The sequence below is a fragment of the Aotus nancymaae genome, unplaced genomic scaffold (assembly GCF_030222135.1).
Source record: "Aotus nancymaae isolate 86718 unplaced genomic scaffold, 86718_ANA_hifiasm-v0.15.2.pri h1tg000040l, whole genome shotgun sequence".
NCBI classification, from domain to species: Eukaryota; Metazoa; Chordata; class Mammalia; order Primates; family Aotidae; genus Aotus; species Aotus nancymaae.
Window position 1 is genome coordinate 37,444,258 of NW_026988454.1, and position 20,192 is coordinate 37,464,449.

General features: G+C 38.6%; 1 protein-coding gene across 2 annotated transcripts in view; it reads right to left on the reverse strand.

Annotated features, from left to right (window-relative positions):
* L3MBTL3 (L3MBTL histone methyl-lysine binding protein 3) overlaps positions 1-20,192 on the reverse strand; it is a 96,789-nt gene that overhangs the window by 23,548 nt on the left and 53,049 nt on the right. For both annotated transcript variants that reach the window (XM_012458349.3, XM_012458344.3), the window contains one exon: positions 15,343-15,492. In XM_012458349.3, the coding sequence (XP_012313772.2) occupies positions 15,343-15,492 (150 nt within the window). The remainder of the gene's footprint in view (positions 1-15,342; positions 15,493-20,192) is intronic.

Sequence of the window (20,192 nt, forward strand, 5' to 3'; positions counted from 1 at the left end):
AAGTATATCTGCTTTTTTGAAAATGGGCGAGAATCTTTTTTTTTTCCAAGAGAAACCAATTAAATGGCAACAGGGGCTCTTATTCCACAGAAAGTAGAGGGCTGAAGCTACAGTAAAAACAAATATAAGAATATGACTGATAACTGGAGAAAGAACATTATTTGGGGTGTTGATAACAATTGTGTTTTCTCTGTAAAAATAATGCTGCAGTTATGCTTGGTAATTATAACATGTTAAAATTAGCTTAACATGCTAAAATTGACTTCTTTGAATTTCAAAATGTGTTCCATATTAAATTGGAAATATTGAGTGTATAAATTCTATCCCAGTAAGTATTATGGTCAACAAATAGTTTGTAGATGGCTATATTAATTATTATTAAAAAACATGCACCTACAGTGATAATAACTTAAAACTGGCATTTCCAATTAAAATAAATTTCCAATTAGCTATTTTGGCTTTTCTAGAAGCTTTGATGAGTTGATTAAAAAAAGGAGAGAGAGAGAAACATTGTGAGTCCAAAAGCTAAAAAGTCACAATATTCTGTGTATTTCAGTTTTCAGGATCACAATTATCCACTGATAATCAGCAGTTGCCCTTTTGTGGTTTTAATAAAGCACACCATTCCTTTAAAGTAAGCTTTGTTAAAGATAGTAGACTTAAGGCATGAGAAAAGTTCCCTTGTTTTCTTATGCCTGAATACAATGCCAATTACTTATTTCCCAAACCCCAAGAAAAATATCACTTTCTAAGAGGGAACAGAGATAGAAAAAGAAAGTAAAATCTTTAACCCAAAAAATTTCCTCCTGCCTAGATCTGACATAAACTATCCCCAAAGAGAAGCAAAGTGGAAGCTATGTACTCTTACATTATTTATGTTGCTTTGTTATAGAAGTATGTTCAGTTGTCACTATCTCAATTTTAACTCATGACATTGCATTAAATTGGACCCATACAAACCTGAGAATATATAAACACAGATATGTATTTTTACCAAACATGATGAACTCCACAAAAAAAAAAGTTTATTGAATGTTTTATTTCAGATTAATGTACTGATTGTGCAAATTCCTTCAGATTAAAAGCACCTACACCCTTCTTGGTTCTATATGCTGTTTCCTTTAGCTAGAGAGTGGAAAGGTGGAAGAAGGGGTCAGTCTGCACAGTCTATTAGAACAGGCATTATGAATAGAACCACTGGAGCGAGCAGAATCCTAATCGAGCACATCCAGATATGTGGAAACAGTTAATATTAATAAGAAAAGTTCACTTCTTAAGAACACACTATAAGCCAGAAACTGACTGAGCTTTTTACATAGCCCATGTTTTATAACACGCCTTGAAAGAAGGTTTATTATTATATCCACAGAAATGTAGAGAAGTTAAGCCCAAATTCACAGGGCAAATACAGCATCCATTCTTCTTGACACCAAAATCTGCAATTGGATGCATTTTTTTTATACTTGTGCTTTTTCAAAATAAATTATGCTATATGAAGTTAAAGGGAACATGCTTTTTGTGCCACAAACTTATTCTCAAATTGTCTTTCATCGATTGATAAGGTCAGGAATGAAAAGCCTGACTCTGTATTCTCATTTGTTTTACATTTTATTTAAAATAAAAATTGAGGCTGGGTGCACTGGCTCATGCTTGTAATGCCAGCATTTTGGGAGACTGAGGCTGGAGGATTACTTGAGTCCAGAAATTTGAGACCAGCCTGGGAATCACAGTGAGACGGTGTCTCTCCAAAAAAAGGAAAAAAAATTGTCGGGCATGGTGGCGTGCGCCTGTAGTCCAGCTTCTTAGGAAGCTGAGGCAGGTGGATCACTTGAGCTGTGTGGTGAGCCATGATTGCACCACTGCACTCCAGACTGAGTGATAAAGCAAGACTGTGTCTCAGAAAGAAAAAAATAAAAAATAAATAAAAATTGTTTATTGAATTGGACAACCATTATTTCTCTCTAATATAAGGTTAAGAATTTCACTACGCCAATTGTGGTTGATTATGTACTGTGATGAATTTCTATCTCTACATAAAAATAAAATCCTTGTTCTAGAATTTCAACTTCCTCGGCAAAATGTTATTTTAGTTACACGGTCTTCCAATTACAGACAAAATATAATTATATTGGAATGCCAAAACTCTGGGATAATGTTACAATACACTCGGGGGCACAGCAAAAGATATGCTTCTTGACAGATTTTTTTTTTTTTTTTTTTTGAGACGGAGTTTCGCTCTTGATACCCAGGCTGGAGTGCAATGGCGCGATCTTGGCTCACCGCAACCTCCGCCTCCTGGGTTCAGGCAATTCTCCTGCCTCAGCCTCCTGAGTAGCTGGGATTACAGGCACGCGCCACCGTGCCCAGCTAATTTTTTGTATTAGTAGAGACGGGGTTTCACCATGTTGACCAGGACGGTCTCGATCTCTTGACCTCGTGATCCACCCGCCTCGGCCTCCCAAAGTGACAGATTTTTTAAAGTAACAACCAGAAATATTTTCATGCTATATTTTAATATCATAATTATTGTCAACATAAACATTTCTTGACCTGCTTTTCTTGATCAACATTTTTCATTATCAACAATTTCATTTCAAAAGACTATGGTACAAGCTGTTTAGGCACAAGTGTGTGAACTTTTTTTTTTTTTTAAGAGATAGGATCTCACTCCATTGCCCAGGCTGGAGTGCAGTGGTGCCATCAATACCTCACTGTAACCTCAAACTCACGCTCAAATGCTTCCCCAGCCTCAGCCTCCCAAGTAGCTGAAACTACAGGCATGCACTAGCATGCCTGGCTAATGTTTAATTTTTTGTAGAGACAGGGTCTATGTTGCTCAGGGCTGGTCTGAACTTCTGACTTCAAAGCAATCCTCCTGCCTCAGCCTCTCAAAGCACTGAGATCACCCTGATTGCAGCTGGGTGTATGAATCTTAACATGGAGAAAACAGCCTATTAACAGTGGTTACACATACGGTCTAAGGAAGTGAAGAGATCTGGTTTAAATTTCCGTTCTGCTACTCACTAGGTTTACATGACCATCAACAAGTTACTTAGTTTCTCTAATTCTCAGTTACATTGCTGGTATAACAAGGATAATAAATCCTTTACCTCAGAGGGGCATGTTAAGAATGGAATAAAATAATGTATAAAAAAAGCTTAGCATACAGCCAGGCACTTAAGTAGGAGCATGATGCATAGCAGCTATTCCTGGTTAAAAATTACTTATATTTAGGATAAAATTATCTACTGATATCTGTTTTCTCTGACTAACCTTCTTTCTTTAACTATTAAAATTGCTTTTAGAGTAATGGTTCCAACCATAGACTATAGTCAGACTGTCTGGGTTATAACCTAAGTCTGCTACGGACTAGCTATGTGGCTTCTAATCAAAAGAGGTTCCAGGTTTGTAGAATGAGGGTGTGAGGATGGCACCTACACCACAGTAGGTATTATGAAGATTAAATGCACCTACACAGGTAAAAGCACTGAAAAAAAAGTGCCTGGAATATAGCAATTTCTCTTAGAATTTCAGAATTTTCAAGAACCAATTTACTGCAATATTTCTTTAGCTGCAATTCAATTGTATTGAATTAAAATACAATCATAGTGAAATCTTACTCAGAATACTTTTGGCTTCTAATTAAGATAGTGGAATCCACTTGAATGAAAAAATGTATTCTTTATGACTCGGCATTTTCTTTTTCGCTGTAATTATGTGTCACTTTTTAGAGGTCTTACATCTTACTCTAATTATGCTTTGTGATAAAATTAGTAGTACAAACATTAAAGCAAATACATAGGATGGCAGCTGAATATGTGCAGCTGTATTTCTTCAAGTCCGTTTACTTTTCATATAAAAACAATCTCTAACCAATTGTTTCAAAATCAGTCCTAGTCTGTTAAAAAATATTGAAAAATAAATTATTTTGTCCCAATTTAGGGATTTATTGTTTTCAGCCACTGCTCTAAGTCCAGCATGAAAGCAGGCAGATGCAGACTGCAATGTAGTTCGAAATATTTACCAACCAGGTGAAGAAGCACTGATTGACAGTTATTGTTGGCTCAGCATCAGAGACATGGTCATCTTGCCATAGCTCAAGTGTAAAAGCTCACTCCTTAGTTTGGCTTGGTTTAAAATAATCCCACCATTCTCTTTTCAAAATAGCTTATTCTAGTCTCATGGGGCCTTTGCAGAACTGAAAGGGACTTGTACTTCCCCAATAACAAGCGGGGACACTCAATACCAGAGAGCTGTAAAAAATGTGGCTTTTCCATTATGGTCATCAAAAGAATCTCTTTGCATGCTCCCAGCATTCTTTTTTTTTTTTAAGTTTCTGAGCTGTCACTCACTGGCAGGTAAAAAGATCAGGCAATGAGAATCTCAGGGGTTACATTCTACAGGAACTTTAAAAGAATATTTGAACTGCCTCCAAAATGCCTTGTACAAATGAAGAGCGACCGTGCTTGAGGAGCTTCAGGTCAAGGGGGTCACCACTTTCAGAGGGATTCAGAAAAAGATTGCAAATAAAACCAGTGGGACTAAAACTTCTACATCTATGAGTAACATTCAAATAAAGAGTTTTTAGAATTAAATTCCTTTTGAGATAATACAACAGCAATGGTTTTACTGAATTATGTTTTCATAAACATTGCTCAGGAGAGGTAAACATGGTTTACTGTGTGTATCTAATGAATAAAAACATTCTGCTTAACAGGCCTATTTAATTATAATTTAGCATGAGGACCATACACTAGCGAAAGAATATAATAAAAGGAATATAATGAATAAATAAGGTGGGTATTACCAAGATAACAAGGAAAAACCCTCCAGAAAAACTCAGTCAGCAATTAATCAATCCTGTTATTAAATGAAAAGCTTCGACCAATAAGGTGAGCTTTGGGAAATAAAGAAAATGTCTCTTAAGAGTGAGACTCTCACTACTTTGTTGCTGCTGCTGTGGAAGAGAGAACAGATGTCACTGCTTTTCTACTCTACAGAAAAGAGTCTCCTGAGTCAGAAATTGGTGATATTCAAGGAGATAAAATAAGATCCTGTTACAATATTGTTCCAACGACTTCACAGGCATAGAACAATAACACAAGCATCTTACTACACTCTGAATGGCTGCCTTGGTGTCACAGTGGTTGGCATCAGAACTGTGAGTGTCTTACCTAAAAACTGAGCTACTCTTTGGGGTACATAAACAGCTACACCTGAGATTTACCTCAGGTTCCCAAGAGCTGGAAGAGGAAAACTCTTCCACAGCGCCTAATTCACACCTGGAAGCTCATCAACAAAAAGGGAGAAGAGGTTTTACAACAGCCGGAGAATGCATAGTCACTGAAATTACTTTCTCTAATTTTCAACATGAAGCTCTCAGGCCCAGAAGACCTCAGGAGGCAAAAAACCAACTTCCCAAGGATTACTAATTAACTTCTGTAATCTTTTTAAATGGTTGGCTCTAAATTGATTTTATTCTACTTGATGTAATAGTTTTGCAAAGTAAATAGATTTATATACGTTTATATCATACTTCATGCTAGCTTGCTTTCCTATCTGTTTAACAGGGTACAGACTTGGCTTTCGGTGTGACTAGCAAAATTGGATTCGTGCTAAAAATATAAATCAGACTGATGGCTGCAATTCCTGCAACTGCTCTATGTAATTTTCATAGTGGAAACACTGGTCTTACAACCTGAGAAGCCATTTTAATGGCTTATAATGAACTGAACAGACTGAATTCTGCCATTAGATCAGTTAAGCAATGGGCATTTGCCTTACAAGGTAATCTAAGCATCTGGCAGGCATTTTAGAGATGCTTTATTGTGTTTCTGTGGTTCATGCTTAGCAGGCTTAAACAACATGGGAGCTTAAAACATTAAGTGATTTTTAATAGAGATAGTACCTAATTTAGAACACAATTATAAGCAGCTGTAGAACAGATTTCATGAGAGCAAGGCTATATGGGATGGATGCCCGATGTTTCCCAACTGATAATACGCTATGAAGTATTACCCCTGAAAACGGTGTTTTCATTCAGTAGTGATTCTCAAAGCCTGGTTTATAGACAACTTGCACTGTCACCTGGGAGGGCTTGTTAAAAAGAAGATTCCTGTGCCTTCATTTTTATGAACACAGGAATTCCATTTCCTGAATCAGAACCTCTGGGAGAAGTGCCTCAAAAGCCACATTTTTAACAAGCATCTCAAATGATTCTGATGCAAATCAAAGTTCGAGACCCACAGTTTTATTAGGACATATAGAGAAACACACATATTCTTTTACTCAGCTGTAGACATGCAGATTTAAGTTATCAGTCCCCATGAAAAGCTATTCCACTCACTGGTAAAGCCCGTGCCTCAACATCTTGCCGCTAGGAGCAACGTGAGGGCAGAGCTGAGCTGCCCCTGTTCAGAGCGAGGAAAGCAGCTTTCCACAGCAAGCACAGCACAAAAGATACTCCTCATCCTTCTGATGAATAAATGGATCGCTGGGATAGGCTTGCATACTCACATTTCTACCTATAAGGACCACGTACTCACATTTCTATCTAGAGGCACTGGGACGTCCCTTCATTCACACCATTTGACAAGTCTCTGTAGGAAGATAGATCCAAGCATTCCGCACAACCACAGGCAGACTCAGGGTGGGACCGTCTTAATGTGGGGCAGAGCTTCCTGACAAGGATGCCCCGAATCCTAGGGAACAGGTGTTCTGAGATATTGATCCCTGCATCCCTCTCTGGTGACTGGGAGGCAGCCTCATCCATTTCTTTTGTGTTCCACATAAACACTGTCGTTTCTGTGTTATCATTTTCTTTCTTTTTTTTTTTCTGGACATGAGTTTCACTCCTGTTGCCCAGGCTGGAGTGCAGTGGTGTAATCTCAGCTCTCAGCTCACCGCAACCTCTGCCTCCTGGGTTCAACTGATTCTCCTGCCTCAGCCTCCCGAGTAGCTGGGATTACAGGCATGCACCACCATGCCTGGCTAATTTTGTATTTTCAGTAGAGGCGGGGTTTCTCCATGTTGGTCAGGCTGATCTTGAACTTCCGACCTCAAGTGATCCACCTGCCTCAGCCTCCCAAAGTGTGGTGTCACAACAGTTTGAGACATACCATCCTAATTAATGAGAGAGTGCAGGTACATTTTCAGAGAATTTATCTCATCATTCAATAATCACTCCTTACATATATGGTGTGGTGATCTCACACAGTTCAAAGTGTAGGAGTTTTAACTGAACAGCAAGGTTATACAGCTATTGCCTCTTAGGTTACATAACTGATAGCTTATCATGGAAGATGAATGGATGGTTCAAGGTCACTAATGCACATAAGGGAGTGAGCTCAGGTTAGGGCAACTCAGAGAATAAGATAAGACATGGCCACTGCCTTCATGGAGAACATCATCAAGCATGGTACACAGAGGTGTTCACACAAGAATGTCAATGGCATTGGGATGTGTGATGAGGAAGCATGTAATGAAGGACTTGATCTAAAATCTGGATGATCTGATAAAGCTTCCCTGGGGAAAGGAGAGTGAATCTGATGCCCCAAAGATGAGAGATTAGCTAAGAGATGGCTCAGAGAGGTTCTAGACAGACGGAAAAGGGGTATCTCAGGACCAGGGTAGCTGATGCATAGGTTGAAAAATGAGACAAAGCAGGAGAGTTAGGCAGGGGCCAGATGACACAGGGCTTTGTAGGCCATGTTGAGAATTAGGGTCTTAATTCCAAGAGCAACGGGAAATCACTGAAAGTTTTGAGCAGGGGGATAGACTCTCACATAAATATTTGAGTGCAGACTCCAAAGCTCTAGCCTGGAAGAATCTGGTGGGCTGAGATAGGACCTCAAATCTGAGTTTTAAGGAGGTCCCAGCGGATCTGATGTGAACCCAAATTTGGGAATGAGTATGATGGAACATTAGCTGCCCATAGCCCTATTCTGAGCAGGTGGCCTTTAAAATAATGTTATGATAGGAAAAGAATATCCATTCCTCGCACTGCTAATTTATGCTAGTCCTATTATATAAGCTTTGAATCAAAAGCAATGCCAGCACATCACTCATTCTGGGGACTGTCTGGCATCTGCAAAAGGCACTGGGTTTGTGCCACAGCCCCCGGCTTCACTTCAGCACACACCAGCCTGATCCACCTGTCTCACCTGCACTGCTTTCCTGCAGTACTTCCCTGGGCTCTGGCTGCTTGACCTGCTGTGCAGCAGGGAGGATGTGCTGGGGAATTAATATATACAGCCTCACTCTGTGGCTCAAGGGAACTGGGTGTTTCAATAGTTCAGCTTCCTCATTCCTACGGTGGGCTAACTCTGAGATGTGCAATCTACAAGGAATCCCAGTTTTCCCAGCAGGTCTGTGTTCCTGCTGTCCATGGTGGTAAACGGTGTGACAGCTAAGCTTTTTCTGGCTGCCTGTCCTTCCCTGCCTCACTTCCTCACGTGCCTACTGGTATTTTCTTGACCTCCTAAGTAAACCACTTGCAATTAAATCCTTTTCTGAGAGATTGCTTCCAGGGGTGCAAATTGTCTCTTGTGTGGCAAAGTGCATTTTTAAAAAAACCCCAAAATCAGTAATGTCTGGCAACCAAATTTTAGTAATTCTTAAGAAAAATGCAAAGAAAATTTGTTAAAATCTGAGTAGGAAATTATATCCAGGTGAGTAATGTGATATTATGGAATCACTTTGCTTGAGAAATCCATTCAAAATTTAACGTAAGAATAGCAAAGAAAACTAGGTATTGAAAATATATCTCAAAATAGTAAGAGTTATTTATGACAAACCCGTAGTCAATACCATACTAAATGGGCAAAAGCTGGAAGCATTCCCTTTGAAAACCGGCACAAGACAAGGATGCCCTCTCTCACCACTCCTATTCAACACAATGTTGGAAGTTCTGGACAGGACAATCAGGCAAGAGAAAGAAATAAAGGGTATTCACATAGGAAAAGAGGAAGTCAAATTGCCTCTGTTTGCAGATGACACGACTGTATATTTAGAAAACTCCATTGTCTCAGCCCCAAAACTCCTTAAGCTGATAAGCAACCTGAGCAAAGTCTCAGCATACAAAATCACTGTGCAAAAATCACAAGCATTCCTATACACCAACAATAGACAAGCAGAGAGGCAAATCATGAGTAAACTCCCACTCACAACTGCTACAAAAGGAATAAAATACCTAAGAATACAATTTACAAGTGATGCAGATGACCTCTTCAAGAACAACAAACTGCTGCTCAAGGAAATAAGTGAGGACACAAACAGATGGAAAAACATTCTATGTTCGTGGATAGGAAGTATCAAGATCGTGAAAATGGCCATACTGCCCAAAGTAATTTATAGGCTCAATGCTATTCCCATCAGGCCACCAGTGACTTTCTTGACAGAATTAGAAAAAGATGACTTTAAATTTCATATGGAACCAAATAAGAGCCCACATAGCTAAGACTATCTTAAGCAAAAAAGAAAAAAAAAGCTGGAGGCATCACACTACCTGACTTCAAACTATACTATAAGGCTATAGTAACCAAAACAGCATGGTACTGGTACCATAACAGATATATAGATCAATGGAACAGAACAGAGACCTCAGAAATAACACCACACATCTACAACCATCTGATCTTTGACAAACCTGACAAAAACAAGCAATGGGGAAAGGATTCCCTATTTAATAAATAGTGATGGGAAAACTGGCTAGCCATATGCAGAAAACAGAAACTGGACCCCTTACTTACACCTTATACAAAAATTAAACCAAGATTAATTAAACATTTAAATGTAAAATCCAAAACCATAAAAACTCTAGATGAAAACTTAGGCCATACCATTCAGGTCAGAGGCAGGGGCAAAGACTTCATGACTAAAACACCAAAAGCAACTGCAACAAAAGCCAAAAGTGACAAATGGGATCTAATTAAACTAAAGAGCTTCTGCACAACAAAAGAAACGATCATCAGAGTGAACAGGCAACCTACAGAATGGGGAAAAATTTTTGCAATCTACCCATCTGACAAAGGTCTACTATACAGAAATATAAGGAACTTAAACAAATTTACAAGAAAAAAACAATCCCATCAAAAAGTGGGCAAACAGACACTTCTCCAATGAAGAATTTTGTGGCCAACAAACATATGAAAACAAAGCTCATCATCAGTGGACATTAGAGAAATGCAAATCAAAACCACAGTGAGATACCATCTCATGCCAGTCAGCATAGTGGTCATTAAAAAGTCAGAAAACAACAGATGCTGCCCAGGCTGTGGAGAGTTAGGAAGGCTTTTATACTGTTGGTGGGAGTGCAAATTAGTGCAGTCATTGTGGAAGACTGTGCCAATTCCTCAAGGATCTAGAACCCAAAATACCATTTGACCCAGCAATCCCATTACTGGGTATATAATCCAAGGTTTATAAATCATTCTACTATAAAGACAAATGCACACATATATCTAATTCAGCACTATTCACAAGAGCAAAGACTTGGGACCAACCCAAATGTCCATCAATGATAGACTGGATAAAGAAAATGTGACACACATATACCATGGAATACTATGCATCCATAAAAAGAATGAATTCATGTTCTTTGCAGAGACATAGATGAAGGTGGAAACCATCATTCTCAGCAAACTAACACAGGAACAGAAAGCCAAACACCACATGTTCTTACTCATAAGTGGGAGATGTTGAAAAATGACAACACATGGACACAGAGAGGGAAACATCACATATCAAGTCCTGTCAGGCGGTGGGGGGCAAGGGGAGGGAGAGCATTAGGGCAAACAGCTAATGCATGCGGGGCTTAAAACCTAAGTGGTGGGGGTTGATAGGTGCAGCAAACCACCATGGCAAATGTATACCTACGTAACAAACCTGCATGTTCTGCACATGTATCCTAGAACTTAGAGTAAAATAAAAATAAAAAATATATATAACAAATAAAAATAAAATTGTCTCCCTGCCCCTCTATAAAAAAAGAATAGTAAACAAATGGTCCAGCCATTGATTTGCTCCTAAGGAATAAAAGAAATATTATGAAACAAAGTAATCTATTCCTCTTTCCTTTTTTTTTTTTTTGAGATGGAGTCTTGCTCTGTCAACCAGGCTGGAGTGCAATGGTGTGATCTCGGCTTACTGCAACCTCTGCCTCCTGGCCTCAAGCAATTCTCCTGCCTCAGCCTCCCGAGTAGCTAGAATTACAGGTACCCACCACCAAGCCAGGATAATTTTTGTATTTTTAGTAGAGATGGGGTTTCACCTTGTTGGCCAGGCTGGTCTCAAACTCCTGACCTCGTGATTTGCACACCTTGACCTCCCAAAGTGCTGGAACTACAGGCATGAGCCACCGCACATGGCCCATCTATTCCTCTTTCAACAACACTGATAAAAAATAACATTTATTGAGGGCTTATGACTTATTAGTCGCTATTCTAAGAGCTTCAATTTGCATTTTTCATCTCTGTAATCCTCATGACTTATGAGATTCAAAGCAAAGAGCTATTGAGTAATTCATCAAAGATCATAAACCTAGCAAGTAGGGAAGCCAAGATTTAAATTCAAGCAGTGCCCCATGTTCCTAATCACCATATTTAGCTGTTCTTTTCTGGAGGAAAAGAAAACATCATGCTGTGTTCTTGCCGTACTGGGCTTCAACCACTTACTCATTTGTTCCAGAGAAAATAACTAATCTTAAGAGCTACATTAAGAGCTTAGATGGCCAGGCATGCAGAACAATGGCAAAAAGCAAGCACTAAAGTTGCATGAGAGCAAAAAAACCCTAAGAAAGTTTAGTTGCATCAACTTTCTACCTCCAAAGTTTTAGTGTCTCTCATTGGTTTACGTACTTTAAACTATAACTAAGACAGTACTAAGCAGAAAAACAGCAGCAGGCATCACTAACAGCATTTACTCAGGAAGATAACATTTGAGGAAAACTGCTAGAAGAAACAAGAACCATACTTGTATAATGTATGACACTCCAAGTATAGCACCTCGAAAATGCTTAATAATTTTTAAAAATGTATCAGTATTTATAGTTTTACCTTTACCGACACTTTACAGGAATTATAGAAGTTTTCATGAAGATGAGATTACACTTTACAGGAATTATAGAAGTTTTCATGAAGATGAGATTACTTGCTACTGACAGGTTTTTTTTGTTGCTTTTTTTTTTTTTTTTTTTGAGACAGAGTCTCTCTCTGTTGCCCAGGCTGGAGTGCAATGGCGTGATCTCAGATCACTGCAATCTCTGCCTCCTGGATTCAAGCGATTCTCCTACCTCAGCCTCCAGAGTAGTTGGGATTAAAGGCGTCCACCATCACATCCAGCTAATTTTTTTTTGTATTTTTAGTAGAGACAGGGTTTCACCATGTTGGCCAGGATGGTCTTGATCTCCTGACCTCATGATCCGCCCACCTTGGCCTCCCAAAGTGCTGGGATTACAGGCATGAGCCACCGTGCCCAGTCGCAGCCACTACCTCTAGGTTTTAACACATTAAATTCTTTTGAGTTAAGCAGAAAGCTCAAGATCCTCATACTCTTTTTTATTTTTCAATCTCTTTGTATACAGCTGATTTATCCAAGGTGGAACCGACTTACTGCTTTCTGGTTATGTGGGAAGAAGAAAGAAAAAATAAAAAACTCCAAATAAATAGCTAGAAAGTCTAAGTTGTAGCTCTTTACATTTCCTATATATAAAACTGTAGTTTTGGCCAAAGGTGGTACACAAAGTGAGTCAAGAAGATGCAGAGTCAATGAACACCTCTACAGAGGGCTCACCTCTGAACCCTTAAGAGAAAGACTCCAGGGTGTCTAGGGAGAGGTATCAAGTCATGACACTATGACAAATTGAGTCCTACCACCAATTCTCACTCCTAGCTGATCTCAGGCCAAAGGAAGGTCATTGCTGCTCTGCCAGTACCTTCTCAAGGGTTAGACATGGACACTCTGTCCATTTTCACAATAATCACATGAAACACTTTGAAATGATTACAATACATGCATACACACAATTTAAAAACAGTACTACTAGGAATGTGGCATGCTCAGGGTTTTCCCAAAAAGAAGGAAACCCACTGGGAAATGAGTGGAAGGATATTTCTTTAACTCTTAAAGACACTATTTCCAGCCTTGAGTTACACTCAAAGTTAAGGTTTGTAAGAGATCAACAGGAAGGGAGAAGGGCCCTTTGACCTCTTAGAAATTGTGAGTCAGGACAGAAGATGGGGAGCTTTGGAAGAGGAAGAGATGGTTGGGAGAATTCTAAGACCAGCCTTGCTGCATACCTCAACGGTAATCAAACTTCCTACCACTAACACCTTCCGAGTGGAGCCATTTCAGCAGATCACTAGCTCACAGGCTGCTTCAGACATTTTCATTTCCCACTTAACTCCCAGCAAACTAAAGTACTGCTTTGCACACATACAGTGATATAAAGCAGGGGCACACATTTCATTTTATTTTTGACAGTGGATGTGACAATCCTAAGTGAGTTAATTCAGGGTCTCAGTGAGTAAAGGCTTTCATTGAAACCCCAGAGAGAAGATGGGAACTTTCAAACCCACTCATTTTTGCAGAAAAGTCACAAAAATAGTGAAAAGACAAGGAAAAGTAATGGCAGGCCAGACTTCATTGACTCAAAAGATGGTATGCCAAGTAGTTGCATATTTATTATTTCATTTAATTATTAATAGGTAATAATTATTAGGTAATAATTAGGTTTTAATAAGTGATATTTACTAATGATAATTATTAATAGGTATAGGCAAAAAATATCATTTAAAAATATTTAGAAATGAAAAATGTGCAATGGGTTATAAATCGAAAACTTGAAAATGTCAGATGGTTTCCTTGATCACAAATGCTGACCATGAGGAAGGACAGGACCACACTTGAACAGAAGACAGAGTACCAGAATGGTCAGATCCACTGCAAAGATTATTCTTACATGAATTTAGAGCTAAAAGGAATCCAGAGAATCATCCAAACCAACCACTTCTTTGCTCTGTGAGAAGACTTTGGCCCCAGGTATTTGGCCCAAGCGCCTAGACAGTTATTAAAAAACCTGTAACAGGTAACTACTAACCCTTCTGAATATTCTGTTGATACTTTTTAAACAATAAACAATTTTTAAACTTTTTAAAAACAATTTTGAAATCTAAAGTCTAGGTATTCTTACCATCTTTTTAGTCAATGAACCCTGTATCTATAATCACGTCTAGGTAAACTGATAACTGTTTTAATGTTTTAAACTTAAATTTTTTTTTTTTTTTTGAGACAGGGTCTCACTCCGTCACCCAGGCTAGAGTGCAGTGGTGTGATCTTGGCTCATTGCAGCCTGGACCTCTCAGGCTCAAATAATCCTGTTAAAATTTTTTCAAGTGACCCTCATTTTTGGATGCTGGGATTTGGTAAAGGAGTTTATGTTAATTGTCACAGTTTTAAGGATTTATAAAAATCATCACTGTTGCTATGTTAATTGTCACAGTTTTAAGGATTTATAAAAATCATCACTGTTGCTAATACCAGAGGAAGTTGTAGGTGTCCCCTACTCCATCCATAGGGTAAACTGCTTTTCCGTAAGGAGAACAATCCTTTAGTTTAAATGCCATTACTCCTATGACAATGCAATGATTTAAATGCCCACTAGTTTCATCCAGAATAACGGAAATTATATATTAAAATAAACTATGTTGCCTTAGGTTTTAAAGTAATTCATAAAATAAAAAGCCAAAAGCTAAGTATTAGGAAGTATCTTTTTCCTAATCTGTTTTTTCTTTTAATAGCATCCTCAGTTAATAACAGGGCATGGACCACTTGCTTAAAGATGTATCAATTTGGTTCTTTACTTAATAAACCACTGGGGTTAAACATTCCAACTCAACTATAAACTAAATGACTGGGTTTATAATACAATTAACATAGTATAATTAAATGAAATAATGTATATGCAATAATTTAGCATATAATGAGCACTAAAAGAAATAATGTCCATACTTCACGAGTCTGCTGTTTCTGATAAAGGTTGCATGTAAGTATTGATCAATTCATGCAGAAATATTAACTATATGTAGTAAAATGACTGCAATTTCCAAATTTCTGCCTCCAATACCTGGCAAATTAAAAAAAAAATGAACAAGAGAAAACTCCTGCCTGATTTGGGCATGCTTTTATAAACTCTCTCATTTTTTTAAGTTCGAGTACTGATCTCTACCATCATTTCACAACAATCTCCAAGAAAACATTGCTATAGAACAGAAAACATCTAAAATATATAAAATCTCTTTCAATTACAGTACTTCTAAACAATGCTAATCTTAGTTCTTTGATTACCTGATTTCAGGGGATGAAGAGTTTTCATTTGAGTCTGTCCTTTTATTTCTTGGAAATGATGGACTAGCCGGAGGCATCTCACCACTTAAGCGGTCTGGAAAAATACGGTCTTTATTCAAATTGATTTCTGAGTAGGGACAGTTGGCAGCACTAACAGATTAAAAGAAAAGAAAAGAAAGAACATTGAACATTTCCATTAGGCCATACTTCTTCCAAATAAAATGACAGACTACAGAATATAAAATTCTAAAATTTAACTGAATATGTTATTTTTATAATCATACATACAGCATATTGTATCTTTAAAACATAACAAATATATCCAAATAGGAAATAAGTTTTTACACTAGACTTTAAGAAAGAATCTGCTGCAATCTTTAGAACTGAGCAAGGGTCACAGAAGGACTCCCTCTGTGCATGTCTCTGGGAACAATCAGCCCCAGGAACGAAATGCTTCAGAAATCATAGGACAGAGATGGAAGAGAGAGATTGACTGATTGGTTAATGGAGCAGATTTGCTTCTGCTTCCTAAGGGGGTCCTTCAGGCCCAGGGCAGTCACATGCTATTTAATCTCCTTTTATAATAGTTACTATCCTCCAAAGGAAGGAGGTTTCTTCATGGGCTGTTCCTGTGTCCAGGTCTGGACCTATGCCTGGTGTTCTAGAAAACACATGTATCAATTTGTAGCTAATCTTGTTCCTAATATGAAAAAGGATAAGAGGCCAACTTGGATAATGATGCATCGTGCTCATTTTCCTTCCATTTGTGACTACCAGTGGGTCTCTCAGGTCTCATTTGCTGATCATTCCTGAAAGGAAATTGAGGTCACTCATTATTATCTCACCATTAGTTAGTATACTCCTGTGCCCAGGGCCTCAGCATTCCAGTCTCCGAAGCAACTAGACAACCGCCTTATCTCAGAGCCCAACATACATTGGCCTCTCTTAATAACTGCCTATCTTGCCTCTTTGCTTTTGGGAAGCATTCTTAAATCTGGGAATAGTTTGGGACTTAGGTAAATTACATTAGAATCTTCTGTGTTCTTTCCTTCAGTGTAGAGATGACAAGGAGAATGTTGATAATCACCCAGGGAAAATTTTTAAACATCCACCAAGAGAATCTGATACACCCTCCTAGGAAAAGGAAGGAAGGGTTGAAAAGGGCTGCCAGGTGATTCTGATAATGGCCTATAAAATTTATCACAGTTATCTCATATGCAAAAATTCTGACTTTATTTTCTTTCAATACTGTTACTCTACACTGGTAGCTATGCAAAAGAAGAAAGCAAATAATATCTGATCATGTGTTGACATAAATTTATACAAATGTAAGCCCAACATCAACAAAAACAAAGCACGGTGACATTTATGGAGCACTTATGATATATCAAGCACTGGGCTAAGTGCTTTACATGCAATAGTTTACTTTATCTTGGCAATGTCCTAGAGAAAGGCATTTCATGCAACAAATTAAAGCTTATAACAGTTAAGTAGCTTCAGTCTTTATTTTATTTATTTATTAAACAAGCACTTATCATGTATCTATTATGTGCTGATTACCTTTCCAGACATTGGAAACTCAATGGACAATAAAGACAAGAAGCCAGCTTTCTGGTTTCATGGAGCTGATATTCCAGGGGGAGAATGGCAATGCACAATTATGCACATAAATCAGATAACCATAAAAATATGGGGATAAATTCCATGAAAAAAAGAATTCCGTGATATAAGAGAGGGTGTGAGAATGCTATGATGGAGTGGTAAGGAAAGTCCTCCTTCAAGAGGAAGCACCCGAGCAGAGCCGTAATGGTCAGGAAGAAGACCTATAGGTAAACAACGTGGCGAAGAATGTTCCAGGGGATGGGAGGAGCAGTGCCAACAGGAAAAGCTTGGCTTGCCTGAGGGAAAGAGAGACCAGGTTGGTTAGAATGTGGTGGAGATGAGATGAACTAGGAGAAACAGGCAGGCAAAAATCACGTAGGGCCTAGCAGGCCAGTCAGGACTTTATATTTTTAGTAAACATTACATCTGAAACTGATGGAAGATCTTCAAATAAAAGAATGACAAGGTTTGATTTGCAATTTTAAATGATCACTCAGGATGCCTTTTGGTGAGAAGATTTTAAAAGCAGAGAAGATTTCAATGGGACGTGATTAGAGAAAGAAAAGTTATTTAAGAGTTATTTCTGTCTTTTCGGAGAACGGACTTTGAAAGCAGAGAAGATTTCGATGGGACAGAATTGAAGAAAGAAAAGTTGTTTAAGAGTAAAGATATGACATAACTTGGGTTTGTGTGGTTGAGATGGGGCTAAAATGAAGAGGAGAGTCATGGTGTCCTTTGTCATTCCAAGAAGACCTGCAGATGGATGGAATATGGGGAGTAATGGAAAGAAAATTCAGGAACGGCCATTCTGTTTTCGGCCGAAGAACTGGGTGGTAATAGAGGTGCCTTTTTTTTTTTCTGAGATGGAATGACTAAGGAGAAGAAGATTTAGGGGTAATACCAGAAATTGTGGAATTTGCTTTAACATCCAAGCAGAGATGCTATTTGCCCAAGGCCACATAGCGATGAAGTAGCTCAGCAAAATGAACACGCTATTTCATGCACTGCCTTGAGCATGGGCGTATGGTAGTATTTCATTTTATTCATTTAGTAATAAGGTGAAGGAAAATCCATTCCCAACTATGATGTCTCTTTTGAATACCAGCCCTTTATATGTTTCACGGGATCCTAATTCAGAGTTCATGGATGCAGGTGACCAAAACCAATTCTGCCTAACTTGAGCAGAAAAAAACCTACTGGAAGAGCATTGATAGCTCAATAAGGAAGGCCAAAAACATCAGGTTTGAGTAGAAAGCAGGGTACAAGCAACACAGTCCCTCAAAGCGATCTGCACAGGATGAGGCTGCTGGGCATGTGGCCCTCATGCCAGTGCTCTCAGCCCCCCTGCCCTTTCCAGGCCCTGATCTAGTCCTCAGTTCCATGGAGGTTGCAATTGCAATGTCTGACCTGCCTTCACCTCATTCCTCAAGATGGAAAGCGCAGATGGCAGCATCTGATTGGTAGGTGTGGGATTCTTGCCCACACTGTAACTAACTGCCAAAGGCCTGAGAAAGAGAAGCCTCGCTTCCTGGTGGCTCCCTAGTAGGAGGTGTTAGACCTAACACTCATCTTGACTTCAAGGAGAATAAAAATGCTCACTAAACATTTCTACTTGGATGCCTTAGAGTCATCTTATAATAAACATGTTTAAAACCAACTTTATCATCTTCAACAAATCATGCCCCTTGCCCCCCTTCACCCAAAAATGATCAAAAATTCACTCCCTCAAAAAAAGATAAAAATCACAACTAGCTCCTCCTACTGTTCCTGACAAGATAAATTTATTAACCCAATCTCAGGTTTTCACCATCTTTGACTCCACTGTATATTCTTTGTTCCTTATATTGTGTGTTTTTGTTGCAAATTTATCTACTTGAGCTTTGTGACAGTAAAAAAAAACAAAGACAATTTTTTTAGTTTCTTTACATAAACAGTATGCAGCTATTCCTAGAATATCATAACCAGCATTTCACTCATTGTTAAACACCTGGCCTTACAATTATTAAATAACTGTATATACATTAAAATTGAAATTTTACTGGATATGAAGAAAATGACTGGTTCTCTTCTTAATCTCATCCACCTCCAATGATGGGAAGACTTGCAGGCTTCTTAGATGGGCTGGGTCCTCGATTTAGCACTAGTTACAGTGTAGACAATTTAGATTCTTCGCCCTAAGAGGGCAGCATCTTCACCTATTTGTTGAATAAATGAAAGACTATCTCTCTAAATCACCATATGTAAACTTGGATAGCTCAAGAGAGAGGCAAAACTGCTGGCCAGAATGAGACTTACTATTTAAATATATATATATTTTTGGAAAATAGATTGCCAGGACCAGAGAGAAATTTCAATTTCAAACTCTCAACTGAAAGGAGGGAAAAACACTGACAGTCCTCAAAGCAGTGATTACTAATGAGTAAGTCAAGGTGATCTACCAAGGGTAGCCTATCAGCTGTTAACCCTCTCTCTTTGAACCCTGAGAAGAGTCAAGAGAGTTAACACATCTCCCATTTTCACACCTACTCTGGGGTAGAGAGGAAAGCTAGCTGGCTCCTGAAGCGGGTGGTGATGACAAAATGGAACGCCACAAAATGCAAAAGGAGCTCAGGTGACAGGACGGGCACGGAGCGGGACATCAGGGAGCCTGGTTCTGACCCTGCTCTGCTGCTTCCTCCTCCACTCAATGACAAGCAAGCACAGGCTCTGAGATTCTGTTTCATCTGTAAAATTAGATGATAATAACAAAACTGACCAGGGGTTAAGTGCATTACCCAGGCCAAATGCTTACATTACCTATTTAATTCTCACAATCCTAAGAAGCAGTTCCTTTGGGACTTAGAGAGGGAAATTGTTGACTGTCATTCAATTAGTTCCTGAGAGAATTACATTGGGAACTGTGGCTGTCTCATAACCCACTATAACATATGGGTGAATAGTACCCTTGCACATTGAAGAATTTCCTTATTCCTAACCCATGACAATGAATTTGATCTGAGAGTACCATTTTCTAGCAAGATGCTGCTGCCTGCTGTCTGTGCTCACAGAGCTAACATGAATTGTGTGCTTACTATGTGTCAGGCGCTGTTCCAAGTACGTTACATAAATTAACTCCTTTATTTATCAAACTATTCTTATTAAGCAGATACTATTGTCACCAATTTATTTTATAAATGAGGACACTGGCACAGAAAAGTTAAGTATTGGCTCAAGGTCATAGAGCTTTGTAAAATAATCTTATCTGATGG